General features: G+C 36.3%; 1 protein-coding gene across 6 annotated transcripts in view; it reads left to right on the plus strand.

The window, feature by feature from the left end:
- Positions 1-17,100, plus strand: part of R3HDM1 (R3H domain containing 1) — a 55,889-nt gene extending 38,789 nt beyond the window's left edge. For 5 of the 6 annotated variants that reach the window (XM_067299383.1, XM_067299384.1, XM_067299385.1 and 2 more), the window contains 9 exons: positions 1,569-1,723; positions 4,826-4,974; positions 7,528-7,631; positions 8,290-8,457; positions 11,541-11,710; positions 11,933-12,083; positions 13,607-13,689; positions 14,367-14,523; positions 15,681-17,100. In XM_067299383.1, the coding sequence (XP_067155484.1) occupies positions 1,569-1,723; positions 4,826-4,974; positions 7,528-7,631; positions 8,290-8,457; positions 11,541-11,710; positions 11,933-12,083; positions 13,607-13,689; positions 14,367-14,523; positions 15,681-16,048 (1,505 nt within the window). In that variant the 3' untranslated portion in view covers positions 16,049-17,100. The remainder of the gene's footprint in view (positions 1-1,568; positions 1,724-4,825; positions 4,975-7,527; positions 7,632-8,289; positions 8,458-11,540; positions 11,711-11,932; positions 12,084-13,606; positions 13,690-14,366; positions 14,524-15,680) is intronic. The other variant, XM_067299388.1, reaches the window with a different exon arrangement.
- Positions 17,101-17,366: the final 266 nt, after the last annotated feature.

Raw genomic sequence — 17,366 nt, forward strand, 5'->3', positions numbered from 1 at the left:
ATTATATATGTCTGAGAGATGGAGGGATTTTTTTTTGTACACAGGTCAAACTAAGATTTATTAAAAATAATCTAATTACTAATTCTGATTCAAGTATGCATTCTTCTGAATGTGTAATGCTTTGAAAATATCTATATGCAGTGTTGTGTGTTTCTAATGAGTAGATCTCTTACTAAACTGAATCTTCTTGCCTTAATTTTCTGAAGCCAGTATTTGATTATATTAGTGATCTGTTAGACTTCATTGTTGCTAAATTGTATGAAGTGACAACCAGATGGAACTTGAATGCACAATGCTCGTTGTATCCAATGAACATTTGTGGTTTTTCTTTTTAAGAAAAAAAAAAGAAGAAGAAGAAGAGAGGGGATTTTGCTACTGAGCAATAATTTGGAAAATAGAGAAAGCAATTTTTAATATCGTTTTTTAAAAAATCAGAGTTTTTGCGTCTGTACATGTTTTATTAAAATATAGTTCAATACCAAGGCAGAGAGCATGGGGAATGTCAAGCTCAATAGGATATGAATGTGTCCAAGTTAAATACACACTCTTCCTGCCTGTGTCTGTGCTCGCAGCCTTGACAAGCCCGGGTCTGTTATTCCTGAGTGATAACTGGCTTTGTCTCAGAAACGCTGATATTCCTGGGTTTTGCTGAAGTGATAGCTAGTTAAGCGCATACATGTGTGATAGAATATAACAAAAAGAATTTTACTTGTGATCTGTATGTGGTTTTGACTGTGGTGACAGTCTAGCTATTGGATGTTTAAAAGGGGAGTGGGAATGGTAAGACTACAGTAAATGCTCAGATGCCATTTCCTGTTTGGTCCCACGCTTAACTGTTGTTTTTTATTTAGGCCATTTTTGAAAGATAGCATTTGGAGACCAGTTTAAGCAATAATAAATTGTTATAGAGCACACTGTAAAGGGCTGAATGTGAGAATCTTTAATAGCTTTTTTCAAGATAACCTTGCATATAAAATGACTTCAGCTGCATATAAGCATGACTTCTAGCTGGAGGTTTTTTCTCAGTTCATGTTTGTTTTTTAGCATTATGGACTCCAGTAGAAATTACCCTTTTTAAAAGGATTTGCACACATGCCTTGCACAAACTTCCATGAAGTGTGCTTAGGTCTTGAATCACAGTCAAGGTATTTTCCTCCCTAAGTCACCAAAGATACTAGTAGAATTTAGCATAACCAGAATTTCAAAGCTAACATACCTAAAATGACCTTGTTCCTAATGATGGACGATTAATTTTGAGCTTTCACCATTCAGATCAAGGTGTTAATACCAGTAACTCACTACAGTGTAGATAAATATTGCAAGCATATGAGAGCAGCACTGCAAATAGTACATACGGTGTTTCATGCTGGAGTCAGATGGATCCAAATGAATAACTCTAACTTTTTATGTTGGCTTTTTTGTATTACGGTAAGTTAAACCCTTTATAAAGTTGGCAGATGTAAAAAGCTTTTGGAATATGCCACAGATACTTTTTCATATAGGCAACTGTGTATAAAATAAGTTCAGATATAATTATTTCAAAATAAGATTTAAATATATAATTTCAGGTTACCAAGTTTTGCCTAACCAGCAACAAAACTACCAGGGTTTAGTTGGAGTTCAGCAGTCTCAGAATCAAAATCTAGTCAGTGGCCAACACAACAACATTGGGAATCAAATTCAAGGTGTGATTGTTCCATATCCTTCGGTGCCATCTTATCAGGTGGGTAATTAATTCGTAACTTTCTAGTCACTCTTCTGCAGATTTCAGAGTGGTGTTTTGATTTTTGTGTGTGTGTGTGTGTGTGTGGTTGTTTGTTTCTTTCTTTCTAACTGCATTGCTTTGCAAACTGCAAAAAGCTGCAAGCAGGTGCTAAAGATCACTTTGGTGAGAAAATTTAAAAATAAAAAATAGACTTGAAGTTAGAAACAAGTCTGAAAAGTGCAGAAGTTTAACATTCCTGTTGAACCACAGTAAATGCAGCGCTTCACATTCAGAGGATGGAAAGAAAAAGCTCAGAGACTTTTTTTTTTCCCCCTTCTTCTATTGTAGGGAAAATCTCCTTTGTTAATTGATGAAGTCCCTTGGAACCAATTTTTCCATTTTTGGGAAGAAGATAAAATTTTTAATAAAGGACTCTTTCAACTAGTTATCTATTATACTCTGTTTTTTTATATATACATATATCTTATAGAGTATGACTGTTATCTGAATAGTATGATGACCCAGGATAAAGTTCTTCAAAGGCCAGTGTGATGCAAGAAGGGCTTCCTGGCTTCCCTTCACAACATATCCCTTCTTGCAGTAGCCATACTTCGCTATTTTTGTCCTTACCATATATCTTGCAACCATTCTGCTGTAACTCAAACCAAATAGAGATTGATGTAGTCAGGTCACTTAATGTGGCATTAGATCCTGGAAGAAAGAGAAGCGTGATGTAAATAACACCTACAAGGAAGAAACTCGTGCCCACAATGAACTTGTTCATTCTAGATTTATAAATTTGTCAACACCTTCAATTTGCACACCTTTTCATTACAGAATTGCATTAATTGTGAGCTTGGAGTTATATACTGTCTCACGGGAAATTGGCAAGTTGTTAGAGCTTATACTCTGTGCCTGTTTTCCGGTTTCATCATACATGAGCAGGACCTCATCTTGTGTTCATATCTAGCCTTGTTCTGTTTGCTGACTGGGTGATACTCCCAAAGAGAGACTGTTCCTAAGCTGTGTTTCCAACCATTTTGCTGTATAGCAAGAAACCCTTAGTCTGGCAAACAAGTATAGGCAGAAGCTTTCTGTTTTGACATCTCATCTTTGTCCATCTCTTTGGTCACGTCAGTGGTACTGAACACTGCTAATCTTGTCTGAGCTTTCCGTTTGCCCCATGAAGATCTCTCTATTGTTAATAACTGCATGTCTTCCGTTAATGCAGGCCTCACTTTTTTTTCCTTCTTGCCATGATAAAGTAGAAAATACATTCTTTTTTTTTCCCTGTTGTTAGGAAGATCTACTCCCTTCTTGAGATTTCACTGTAGTAATACCAAATTTGACAGTTTGTACTTTTCAGCTGTCAGCAAAGTTGTTTCTTGGAGAACTTACCTATAAAGACTGCCTTTTTCATTTGACCTTTACAAAACCTGGAAGGGTAGAAGACTTGCCCTTGGGCCAGCTCCTTCTGTGCAATGTCTTTATAAAACAGCATCTCTTGGGTTGCAGTGCACAAGTTCAGTGCAAATCAGTTTTCATGCCTTACTCAGTCTCAGCCCTCCCGTTCTTCCCTCCACACTCCAGAAAGACAACTAAATTTCACAACTCCAGAGAAATGATACTGTTATCTTTGACATTTTTTTCTAATTGATGGAAAAAAAAGGAAAAAAAAAAAGCTTGATCCTTCTAGGAGAAAGGTTATAGAACTTATAAATCATCCTCCAAATGATTTGGTGGGACCTTTTAACTATATGATTTGGGAAAGCTAGAGTGAATTAATCATAAGTGTTCTGTCAGTCACTACAGCATTACTGAAGAATGTCTTTATTTTTCAAATTTGTAAAGCTATCTCTGTGGAACTTGCTCCTTAAATTTGTGAAATCTCTATTTTTGGGAGAACTGTGCCTCAGTCCACTGTTAGCCTGAACTCCAGCCTCCCATTTTTTGATGAATAGATGAATGTCTGTTAGTCACCAAGAACATAGTTCATGTGAACAATCCCTTGAAAAATGAAAAAGTTACTTGCTTTGCAGCAATTGTTCTTCAGAAAGTGCTGTTCACTTGCTTCGCCTAATCCTCTTTCCTGGCGACAGACTTCACTCTGCGAGTATGGCACTGAGGGCCAACTGTGCCTCTGTAGTGTGTGTTCAAACACTCCAGACTCCACGCAACAGAAATTTTGGATGGGGGTATTGCCCCAATGCATACAGCTTTTCAGCTTTTTTTTTTTAAAGGACAGGCATATGGGCAACACATTCAAAGAACTAAAATTCTTATAAAACAAGTCATAGTTCATTGCTCTGGGGATGTTCAAAGTAGATTTTCTGGGTTTCTCTCTTCTATTCTGATTCCTTTAAGGATTCATCTTATTTTTTCAGAACTTGCTGGTTAATTATGAGAATTATATAATTGCTAAAAAAATTTCATTTTTGGTTTTCTAGTATTTTATTCTTGCGTTTGTTTGCATCTTTACTTGCTTGTTGCCTGTATTTTTTTAGGCTCTAAAAAGCAACCAGCTCACACAGTGAAGTACCAGAGGCAAGAAAATTCTATTGCCTTTTGCATAAAAAGAAACCTGAAGTAATTATCTGATGGTGAAGAAATTATGCAACTTGGCTTAGGATTTCTGCCTGAGATTTCTAGCAAAATAGCATCATGTGTGCTTCTTATATATGATTAGTATAATGTATAGACTTGGAGTCATGTGCCAAATTATAATTCCCCTACCCCAACCCCACCCTCAATCACTCTTGCTAGCAGTAAAGCATATACTGTTTTCTTTCTCCTCCCCTGAGATTTGTTTTTAATTGCTTCAAATTATAGACTTAGCCTGAAGCCTTGTTGAATAAAACCAAATAAGTTTTACCTCTGTTGTAGTTTCACCTGTTACACTGTGTAAATTAATGAAAATAGAATATGTAGTTAGATTAGCAAATAAGTAATGTTCTAGGATAGATTGTTGCCTTGGTGGTAAGAAGGAATGAATTTAGTGTGTATTTTAGTGTCTTAACTTTGGCCATGTTTTTTAAAAATTCTTATATAATTGGGTAATGGTCAGGAGGCAGAGGAAAACTTTGTCTGCAGCAGAAAGTCTTACCGTGCTCCCAATTTTAGGTTTCCATGCCTCAAGGTTCCCAAGCAGTGCCCCAGCAGACGTATCAGCAGCCTGTTTTAATCCCCAGTCAGTCAAATCAAGGATTGCCAGCAACAGGAATGCCAGTTTACTACAGCGTCATTCCATCAAGTCAGCAGAATAATTTAAGGTGGGTTTAACTCAGTTACTTAATCTTCAGCAATGGGGCTTAATTGCCTTATAGTAACTAACAGAATTTGCTGTAGTATTGCGTATATTAGAATGTATTTTAAAGGTAGACTTACAAACACTATTTATATTTCCTTTTTTGCAATTAACTAAAATACCAAATACTGCTTTAATTGGGACTGACTTGTTTATTGCAAAATAGTACTTCCATCTCATGTTCAGCAGTAGCTTCTTGTATTATAGTTCTAAGTCTTAGTTTTGTGTATTCCTTTCTTACACATCCTTATATGAAACATCTTTGTTACTATAATTCCTTTTTGCAATGACATTTAAGATGACTGACTTTATTCACTGGTTTGCCAAAGATGCTACTTTAAGAAGGGATAGAGAAAAGAGATTTGAGCCCCCCAAATAGACTGTTAATTTCTTCCTCTTTTGGAGGATTGTCTGGAAGGAGCTTAGCTTACTTTGTCCATGTAGCTAATCAAGCCTGCTGGCGCAAACCTGGCTATGAAATGAGCATAGGAATTTTTTTTGTGTGCTCAGGTTTTGTTTGAAAAATAACTTTTTTTTTTAACCTACCTTGATAACAGCGCGTTGGTCTGTGTGTACAGACCTCCCTGTGTGTCCTAGTGATATGAGTATTGATGAGAGAACAGGTAAATATTGACAAGCATTAATCCTGATTAATTCCTGTAACAAATTTTCCTTTACTTAGTCTTTTTGGACTTATAAATATGCATCTTTTTGAAACACCTTGCTTGTAGCATTTGAACAAGCAGCAACAGTATGAAGCCTGCTTCATCCTTTTGTGAGTGCAGAGACTTAATTTGTATTTGTGGTGTTTCCGCATGGTGTCATCTACTTAAATGAGTCTGAATTCTTGTCCTTTGTACGTGTAGGTCCTTTCTTAACCTTTTCTTTTGTAGTTATTTTTGAGACTCAGTGGAGTCGGTAGACTTTTTTTATTGCTTACTCTTTTTTTTCATTTGGAATGCACTCTCCCCCCCCCCCCCCCCCCACTTTGGAAGAGGGAAATGTTTGTTTGGAATTCAGAGCAGCCTAACAGCTAATGACAGCATCTTGCTCCTACCAAAATAGGTATGTTGGAGCACTTTGACAAGGAAAGTAGAATACTGTTCTGCAGGAACTGGATATTCTCAAGCCCATCAGTCACTCTTGAAAAGAAAATTATAATCTGTAGACCTATGAGAAGCTGTGTGAGATTGCACATGTCACATGCAGATATGAAATCACCTGTTTCAGTTTTACTGAGTTTTGCATGCTTAAATAGGGCACTTTTTAATTAAAAAAATCATATACTTGACCTGTAGGACAAAGGACAGGACGAATTGCCTGTGAAGACATGGGTAAAAATGATATGGCCGACAGGATTATGCCTACTTTATTTCCCCCACAGCTTGCAGTTATAAAAATATCTTTCTCATTTCCGCTGGATGTTTATTTTATCTGTTAGAATCCTGTACTTCATTTTGGTACTATAGGCGCATTCTGACTGTAGTCTATCACCCTGATATTCACACCTGATATATATCAATACCCTGATGGTATTGATGTTTCAGAAGAAAGACTTGCCTTCAGAGTTCCCACTTCGTGTACAAATGTGCATGCACTGTGCATCTAGGCAGTTGTATAACTGCAAAGCTGAAACACCACTGCAGCAGCCTAGAAACATGAAATTTTATTTAAATTGTTGCTTTGTAGCCTATCCTATTCAGTAAATATTTTTAAGCACAGGCCTAAAGTTTATTATGCATCTCACTGATTTCTTGTATAAGAGTGGTGTATTTCTACAAAGCAAGCAAACGTTAGTAGTGTGATAGAACTTGGCTATGTCTGTCATTTAGCTCTCTTCCCACTGAATGCCTGAAAAATGTCAAAAATGAACTTTTAAAGTTATCCTTTTCATAGGTGTTAAAAACACGTGAAAGTTCCGTCTCCTTGAGCCTTCTCCTATAACTAGTTATTTTTCCTTTTCCTACCACCGATTCAGTAAAGCCATGGCGAGGCAGTTGCCGCAGACGTCTGTTTAAGCTGTGTTGCTCTGCGCTGGAGCAGCTGGGTGCGTTCATGCAGTGGGCTCTGGCGCAGCCGCGTGGGGCCAGCCGCCAGCTGAGACACAGCAGCTGAAGCCCTCATGGCGAGTTCGGTGGTGATCATCTGACTGAGACCTAATTCTGGTTAATTGGACAAGTCAACAAACTGTCCTTTTTTTGTTACTCTTCATGTCTTTATACCAATATAGCTCTATTTACACAAAAATATCAAAATAGGTGAAGTAGTACAGCTTCTTAATATACACAGGGCATAAGTTATGGTATATGAAGAGGCATGATCTTTTCTCTTAAACTTCTATTCTGAAGAAAAAGTAAATAGATTCTGGGAGAGGTGGAGGGAGGAGATTATTGATTTAAAGTTATCAAAATCTCAATTACTTTGCAGTGTGTGCAGATGACATATAGCAGCAATGATTAAAAGAAGTATTGCATAAACTCTCATCTGTTAGTCATTTTTTAAATTATTTTTATTACAGTTCATCAGTAGGATATTTGCAGCCTCCTGGATCAGAGCAGATACAGTTTCCTAGAACATCATCACCATGCAACTCTCAGCAGCTTCAAGGACAGCAATGTGCAGGTTGGGGAATAAACAGTTTTTTGAATGACTTAAAGTTTCTAGCTATTATTATGCTGAGTAATTGAATATTCACTATTAGGGGTGTGATTTAGAATTAACTGTATTTCATTTTTTTAAGTTGTACTGGAGGCAGCTTAACTTGACTTCTTAATTTATTTATCATTGAAAGCTCTCAAATTACTTTCTTAAAATTCAGTAATAATATACATCATAATGCCTTCCTTGTATGCTTGTGAGTTGAGAAAGAAAGATGTGGGAATAAATACAGACTCAGGAGAATGACTTGCATCTTCTAAATAGTGGCACAGGTCTGAAAATTTTGAGATTTGGGTTTGCATTTGATAGCAAGAGCGAAGATCATTGTGGAAGCAGTATACTTGGCTCCTCTGCTCAAAAAGCATTCAAGATTATTCATTTGAATAAATTAGAAGTAGCATATATATTTTTTTTACCAAGAGTTCCTTGGAAGAAGAGGGTGAAAATTTTAGGTATTCTTCGGTAGAGATAGAGAGGAGAGGTAGCTTTTTGGACCTGCTGGAAGGGGAAACAAAATACGGTGTGGTGTGTGTGGTGGTGTTTTGTTTTTTTTGGTGGTTGTTGTTGTTTTGTTTGTTTGTTTTTTTTATAGTAGCCTTATTTACTGCTTTTACTTCCATAGTTTATAACAACCATTCAAGTCAGAAGCCATCACCTCCTACATTATTACCACCTTCATCAAAATCAAAGCCGCAACAGGCTGCTTCCATTGTGCACTACAGCATAGTGTCTTCACCCTCATCCTGTAAAAGTTCGCCCACTGGTCTTTCCATCATGCAGCCAATAAAAGGTATATTTTATTAGGATTTTCTTGTAAGCCATGCTGTCTAGAAACCTTGCGAATCATCAGATTGATTTCCTGGCTGATAGAATTGTGACATGAGTGCCATCTCTACAAATATTTGTTCTGAACCAGGTTCGGAATGTTTTGATCTACAAAGTATTTAGGTGGGTTTTTTTAGAAGGTGTATATATTAGCAGCCTCAGTGGGGTATGAAAACAGCATTGTTGTAGAGCTTGTTATATCCACAAAATGTTTATAAGTGCTAGTACCTGAACTCCTATATCCTGTGAATTACTAGCTGCGACTCTCATATAATTGACAGACTGCTCAGGAAATTTGAGGCATTAGGGTTAGACTCTAAACAAGGAGGTTATAGAACAATCCTATAATCATACTGGTTCTGTCCTTATTTTACTGATAGGAAATTTGATGCATTAGAGGCTGGGTTGCCCCAAAAGCTATAATCTCAAATATTTCTAACTCTGTGTTTTGCAAGCAACCAGTAGATTAAACAACCCTGGGTCAATGACCTAGATTCCACTATAAATGTGATTTTTCTTATGAACGTCTATCTTTTAAGGTGTTTTTATAGCCTGCTTATTAGTAAATAGACCGCATGTGGTTAAATGGCAAGGTAGCTGGCCTTTTAGCAGTATATTTTAGTTGATGTATAGGCTTGGTTTTGTTTCCATTTTCCTTAAAGTTTCTTTGGCTCTAGTTCTTGAAGACTTTGTCATTTCATGATGTCTAAAATTGGTCTTGCTATAGTTTGTTCTTCCACCCTGTCGTAATCCGTCCTGGTAATTATGGTTTTAGGCAGTTTTGAAGGCTTGATACAAATTTGTTAAGCTGTATGATGTAAAGAAGTTTGTGGAAAGGGAAGCCTTCTGTGCCATAGAACAAATATTGAGAGAATTAAAAAAAAAAAAAAAGACACTTCAACAGTGGTATTGAGTTGATGAATCAAAGCGATTGAGATAAGGATGATAAGGACATATGCAGACAAGAGGCTGAGTGGTACTTTTTTTTGTTTTTGAAAATTATAGAGGACTGAATCTGGGAGCCTTTTCAGGATTTCTTCTGAGTTTCCTTTCTCATGAATTTTGAGTGGTGATGAAGGGTCTGCAAACTGACTTACGCCTTCTCTGAGGCTTCACTTCATCGGCATGCTTAAGAAAAGAATTCCATTTATTTCTGTTTACTGAAACGCTGTGCAACTAGTAGGGATAAGACCAACCAGTCTTTCTGGATGTACAAAATTCTCTTTTTGCAGTTTAAATAGCATTTTCAGGTTGTGACAGTGTTGGATTTTTTTGTTTGTTTTTAGGAAACAATGCTGTAGGTGATTTTGAAAGACAAGCATTTTTATTGGGTGTTTGGATGTCACAGAATGGAAGGGGGGGGGAAAAAGCCCAAAACAGTAGTATGCTTAGCTTTGTAGAATAAAATATTATTATAAAACAGATATAAATACATATTTTATAACATTCATAAAATATGGATGTTATGAATAAAATATTTAAAATGAAACCAGCTTTCTTGTGCAAAATGTAATATGTGTGTGTGTATATAGATGCTTGCCTGGTACATTTCAAGTTTACATATACGCATTATGCTAATTTATGGCTTTGCCATTTGGGAACTGTTATAGATATTATTCTGATTACAGTAGATGTCCATAAATATAGATAGCTTTTATTTTGGCATGCAACAAAATAGAAACCCTCACAACCTGGCTCTTCTGGGGACAGAACAAGGACTCTTTAATTTATATTCTCTGGTAAAGTTGGCCAGATAGCTGATGCTTTCATTTCCATCCATAACTCACTGGTAGTACTTTCTTGCTATTGAAAATATTTTTCTGATACTTGATTACAAAGGAAGCATAGATGTGAAAGCATTACTATTATTATTTCATTTATTTTGATAAGTACCAATATGGTAAATATTTCAGAACACACTTTTTAGAAGTTAATGTAGGTTTAACAGAACATTCATTATTCTACATATTTGGTTTGCTTCTCTAAGGAGTCAAAATGTTTCTTTTTGTGGAGTGTAGGGGTAGTGAAAACAATAGCTCATTTAAAAAAAAAGTGTGTGTGTGTGTGTATATCTATATACACACACACACATACGTGCGTGCACGCACACTTAAAAATGTGTTCATCTTGTATCTGACCTGCATCTTAAAATGTACTGGGTAGTGAAACGAGCAGATTGTAGGCTCATTCCTCCTTAAAGGTGGATAATTAAGTGATTCTTAAACCATATATTTTAATCATGGTTTCTGAGAAATGATGTAAAGGGTGAGTAGCTAGAGCAGAGAAAGGAAATGGCAAACCAATTAAAAGTAAACAGGACATGATATAAATTGCCTAGGACGAGCCAAGCCAAAAGGGGGAAGCAGCTTCTTGCACGCAGCCTCTCGTTGCAGCTCCTCACATGAAACCTTACGGAACAACGTTGGCTGTTTGGCTGTTCTCCCCTAACTTGGGAATTTCTGTAGCTACCACAGTAACAAAGTAGTGCAGGATAAGGGATCAGTTTGCAGTCTCTGCCCAGAAAAATGATCGTGTGTAGAAACAACTTGTAAATGAAGCTAAATTAGCCTCATTTTACTGTAAAGAATAACTCTAGGTCTTTCTGATGTGTGGCATCATGTTGGAGAAAACATTTTGAGTCTATAGCTGATTAAACGTTGCATAATTTGTATTTTTAGATACTGCTTATCTTTACTTAATATGACCTGTTCTTTGATACATTGCTCTAACTACTGTAGTTGAAAGTACTTAACATTTACATTAAAATGGAATAATTTGTTTCAAAAATATTCTCAATAATGAGTTTCAGTGGTTCCACTTATATTTTTAAGCTCTGGTAGGCCTTCTGTGCTGTCCATCAAAGATTTATCTGATAGTAGAAATGTAACCGTACAGAAGATACTGCCTTAGTTTTCTAGTATGCAGCAATATATTTTGCAAAATGCTCATTATGTAATTTGCATTTTTTTAATTCACCTCTGTTCTGCTAAAATGAAAATTGAAATGTATGATGAACTAACAATATCCTACATGTTTCTTGTGTTGTAGCAGTAGCAGCACCACCAGGTGGAGGAGTAGTAATGATGCAACTAAACATACCTAACAATCCCCAGCCTCGGAACCATTCACCTCCACAGTGGAAACACAATAAATATTACTGTGATCATCAAAGGGGGCAGAAGTCCACAGAATTTAGCACTTTAGACAGTGCCACACAGGTATGAGGTTTTTGTTTTGCTTTATAGGATGGCCTATGATTTGCATAAATTGCAACTTTGCATGTCTTTTAAGTTCTTTTGGGGGAAGTAAATCTTTTCTGATAGTACTTACTATAGCTACTTTAACTTTGCTTTCCATGTTTGAATGGTGTAGGTATTGTTTAGCTCATTCAACAAAATATATTTTTAAACACTAACTTGTTGGCATTATCTTCATTGTAGTTGCAGCATAGTCCTCAACTAGGTAGTCCTGTCACCTCACCGGCCCAATCACCAGCACCAGCTCAGCTATCGAATATGAAGAACATCCGTCCCACTTTAACACCTCTTTCTATTGTGCCCCAGTTTTCTAGACCTTTTGTCCCTGGACAAGGTATATTTTCAGTTAACTAAAATGTGTGTTTTCTATTTGAATTTTTTTTATATAATTTATATGAGGACTTTCTGATAAACCAGTTCACTTTTAAGTAGTAATACTTTTGAAGCAGGATCAGAATTAGGCACTCTTCACCATGTAAAAATTCAGCCTTATCTTTCTGCACTGATACCAACTCCCATATTCTCCATAGCTTTGATCTTCTTCTTTTGGGAGAGCTTTTATAACCTGCTAGCTTTCTCACATGCAAAATTTCCCACTTCAGCATTGTAAATCTTAATAAAGTGTTTGATATAATTTTGCTTTAAGTTTTAACCATAAATCAAGAACTCTACATAACACTGTTACAAGGGATACAATTTAAGAACTACAAAGATAAATAATGTGGGACTAGCTAAATCTTAATACATCAGGGGGATATTGTTTCTTGAAGAAAAGGATACAGAAATGTGTTAAGATAAACGTTCTGCCAAACTCTTATTTTTTTGATGGTGCACTGAATCAAATCACTGCTTAGGTGTGAATTCATTCCTTTCTAGTAGCACTATCATGATGAGGCTGGAACCTCTTGCCAATACTGCTGCTATTTCAAATAGTAATAAATAGTTCTGTTATCCTTCTCCTCTGGGTTCTCCCACCCAAAGATGTAAGAAATTCTTTGAAGAAGAGTATCAGTCCTCTGCTGCCATAGTAATAGAGAACAGTAGATAGAATCTTCAGAGATGTGAAAATTGATGTTTACAAACAAATGCTTTAAAAAAAAAAAAAAAGAAAAAGCACTCTTGTCACTGACCAAAGATGTTCTGATATAGTTCCTAAGCTCAAAACTAATGGGTCTATTTTTATAGAAAAGTCTAAGTGAAAGAAAGTAAAGCAAAATTACAGGAAAAAGAATTTTGTACATCTTCCTTATTGATAAAGAAAACCTTATTGTCTTTCGTCTTTTGTCCTGTATAATTTTTACATAATGGCTCTGTGTTCCATTTTTATTGCAAAAATTGCACATCGTCTGTTATAAAGTTCCTTTCAGTTTCAGAATTTCTTTTTCCACTTTCTTTTGTGATTATTACAAATTTCTATTCAATTGCCTTGTGGATCCTTGGAGCAAATGGGAATGTAAAGATGAACTTGGCACTCATCGGAGATATAACCATGCAAATGGTTAAAATAACACACCGAGAGGAGCTTTAGCCTTATTAAGCTCATTTTGAAATAACAGGAACATAGATAAGACTGCAGAGAAAAAAAAATTCAAGTTTTTCAGTTAACTTTTAAATGTAAGAAGCTTTAAGCTTGTACCTTTTCACCTTATGCGATCAGTCCATGGTTCACATACACTTACCATTAATTTTTGAAACATTTAAACATGCCAAATCTTATTCTCTTAGCCTAGCCAAATTCCCTACTTTATATGTAATCACTCTGCTTTCTATTCTGTGTAAGATCCTCTAAATTCTCTTAAGGTGTGTAAGATTTCATATTACAAGGAAAAAAAAGTTCTAATTACCTCTCTCTTTAAGGAGATGCCCGATACCCATTGCTTGGCCAGCCCCTGCAATACAATGCACCGTCTTTATTACGTGGACAAGTAACAAGTCAACAGGTAGGAAAGAGAACAATCTCCTGGCCATGCTGAAGAGAACAGTTCAGGGCTGCTGCTGTAATAACCATGAACAGGGCAATATATTATTGCACTAGAAATGAAATTAAAGTGTGGAAGATGGCTGCTTTTCAATAACAGTTTTATTCTGTATTGATTCTTCCCATTGTTTTTGTTTGTTTTTAAAAACAGTGAAAAACATTCTGAAATTCAGTTTTTCTTAACCTAAATTTCAACCTGCAAAAAAAGATACAAGGTGCAGTGTAGATCATGGGCTTTTTGGAAGGGGTTTGCCAGCAGTTCCAAAAAATCAGAGAGAGAACGTGTGCTAAAATAGAGTTTTCTTTCAGTTTTATTTGAGTAACAACTTCTTCAAAATATATATATATATATATATATGGGTGCTTCTTTAGAAGGAGTGGGGTTTTTTTTAACTTCCCTTTAAGAAAGGTTTAAGGTGATTTTTCATCCTTTCTTTTTCTTATGAAGCCATGGATTGAACATGCCTGATTGCACATTTGCTAAACTCCAAGACTAATATTAAGCCCAAAAATCTTTTCTGTGCCATTGCAGATTACTTTTCAGACATTCTTCTGCACCATCTCTCACTGAGCTAATCTTGAAATTTTACATACTGATGCATTGTCATTAAAGTACATGATTTATATCCATCTTTCCAGTGTCAGCCTGGAAACAGACATGGAAACAGGGGAAAGAAGCCAGCAAAGAAGGCTGCTTCAGCAGATCTTGGTGCTGGAGAACCAGGTATAGAATTGCTGGTTGACCCAGTCCTCCAACAGAATGGATTAATCAGAACAGAGCAGAGACAGCTGACATGTATGTAGGGTGTGGTAGTGTTTGGGGGGGGGTTTTTGTGGTTTGTTTTTTGTGTTTTTTTGTTTTTGTTTTTATTATTATTATTATTATCTCATATGGTGAATTATGGTGATGGTCTGGGGGTGTAACAAGAAAAGCAGAGGTGAAAAACAGGCAAGAATGAAGAGTAATTGGAGAGAAATGGACAAGGCAAACCCTGGAAAGATAAGGATGGAGGGGAAGAAGACTTGATCAGGAGAGAGAGGGAAGAGGGTGTTCAATGGAGAAAAGTGTTGTCGTTCTGAGGGCTGGGGGAAGGACTAGAAAAGACAAGGATTGGACAGGACTGAAAGAAAAAAAGTTTGTCAGTTTACTGGACATAAGTCAATACCAAAACCCTTTCTAATATTGTATTAAATATACAGAACCCTTACTTCCTTTTACTTGCCTGAAACTTGAAATCGTACACAGACCACATATGAGCTTGTGCCTTTTTTTCCTCCTCCCTTTCTGATATAAATAAGCAGGTGGATTTTGGGGAGCCAGTAAGTCTACTGGCTTATTCAGTAAGAATATTACCCAGTAAGGAAATAGTTGTCCAGATTGTAAAATGCTGAGCTCTGTTGTAGTTTCTCTGAGGAGAGTATCTACAGATTAGCTCTTTGGAGCTGGTAGAAATGTCATGCAAATTAAACTCGACATGTGCTACCTTCAGATCTTTACTGGAAAGAATTTTTGTTGCAAGTGCTACCTATCATAAACTTTTTGCAGAATGTTAAGGATAAATCAGCTTTTTCTAACAATTTATTGGGCAAGACAGAGAAGATAGACTAGTCTTCTGTCTTCTGTCAGAGTGATGTGTGAATGTTAACAGGCAAGTCAGATGGTAGTGTGAGTTCTCAAACCTGCTGCAAAATTAGATGTACATATTTTTTTCTTTCCTTTTTTTCTTTTGGAGGGGCCTTTTTCTAGTTTGTGTTCTCGTTTTTTTATCTGTACACTTGTAGCCCTAAGTGGTGCTAAGCATGAAAGCAAAAGGCTCTCTAAAGCACCAGAAATGGAATGCCTGTGTATTTGACATCAGCTAACTGGAGATGGGAGGATACATTTACTCATTTTCCATTGTGTTTTATGCATCTTAAATACAATGAACAATTTTAATGTTCTTCTTGTTTCAGTTGTGGGAAAAGTTTTAGAAATTACTGAACTGCCAGAAGGAATAACTCGTATGGAAGCAGAAAAACTATTTGGAGAACTTTTTAAAGTTGGTGCCAAGATTCGGTGGCTAAGGGATTCCCAATGTCTACAAACACAGCAGCAGCACCATCGTCGTCACTGTGGCAGCGGAGATAGTAATGCGAACACTGAGCCATCGAAACCTAGTGACTTGGCCTCCACGTACACGGTTCTAGCTACGTTCCCTACAATGACAGCTGCTCAAAATGCATTGAAGAAGCAAAGTAGTACCTCAGTTAACAAGTTCAGGCTGAGAACGAGCAAGAAGCACTACGACTTTCACATTCTGGAAAGGGCTAGTTCTCAGTAGCAGTTACATCAGTGGACACTCAGCCTTTACTACTTCCATGTCCTTCTCTCCTTGATTGGCTTGATGTTATGGGGTTTCTGCTCTCTTCATAGAGACTCCTGGGATGTTTTGTCATATCAGCCGTTGAAGAATAACCCAGTGATCCAGCAAGATGAAGAAAAAAAAAAAATACAGAGTTAATCCCAGACAATAGCAAGCAATCATCTTTGAGACAGAAAGGCAGCTTTCTATAAGGAATGCTGTTAAAATGCCCCCTACTTTTATAGTAGTTTTGTTTTATATTTCTGAATTCTTGTATCAGATCCAAAGTTCTATTGTACAGCAAACGTTCGTAACAAATACCCATGTTCAGATTTGTATTTTATAATCCTTTTCACCGCCAGCACACAGCTATCCGTTCCAAGGCAGGAACCTGGGGGAGCGGGGTGGGGAAGAGAACCCTTTTCAAAGAATTACACTCTGTTTTCTAAGAAACTACCCCAAATCTTCAAGTTAACCTGTTCCTCTTCCCTTGTGTGTGTATTTTTTTTTTTAACAATGTAATTTTAGTAACTAGTTAACTCCTTAGATGTCATTTTCTTTTGAGATTCATTCAAGCAATATCAAAAGAAATTACAAGCATGTGTGTACCCTTGAAGGATTTGCTTCTGATCCAACAAGTTTAATAAGTATATAAAGGGGAATATGAATAGATTACAAAGAATGTTCACGGAATCACATTTTAATATTTGTTCTTTTTAGCAAAAGTGTGAAGAAACTAAAATGTATCTTCACAAGTGACAAAATGTTTGCACTTTAATTGTGTTCCCACCAGTATGGATCTTTCTCTTCTTTTTCACGCTAAGATAATTGTGTTTGATAAGTGCTGGAACCCTCTTTAATGGTTTAAGTTTTCATCATTTGCAGAGGATCACTGGACATCAAAAGATTCATTGCACATACAAATGAGACAAGAAACCTTTTTTCAATTTCTGTGTAATTTGCAAGGCTGTACAATGTGTGCTGATGCAAGCCTTTTTCAGTTCAAGAAAATAAATGTTTACAAACACAAACTTTTTCAGTGCACTTGTTTAAACCTCTAGGAGTCTTCTGGACTGGATGAACATATACTGAAGGGTTTGGATCCCTTTAAATGTGAGAAAAAGGAAACTTGAAAATACTGTAAATATTTGAACTTTTCAAAGAACCACTGTCTCTGTTCCTCTTATTGAAGTATTTATTTAAGTTATCCTCTCCTTTGATATTTCTTAAATGTTCCCCTATATAAGTAAAAAGAGAAAGAAATTGATCATAGACTATAAGGGACTGCTCCTGTTTC

The sequence above is a fragment of the Apteryx mantelli genome, chromosome 6 (assembly GCF_036417845.1).
Source record: "Apteryx mantelli isolate bAptMan1 chromosome 6, bAptMan1.hap1, whole genome shotgun sequence".
In the NCBI taxonomy this organism is placed as follows: Eukaryota; Metazoa; Chordata; class Aves; order Apterygiformes; family Apterygidae; genus Apteryx; species Apteryx mantelli.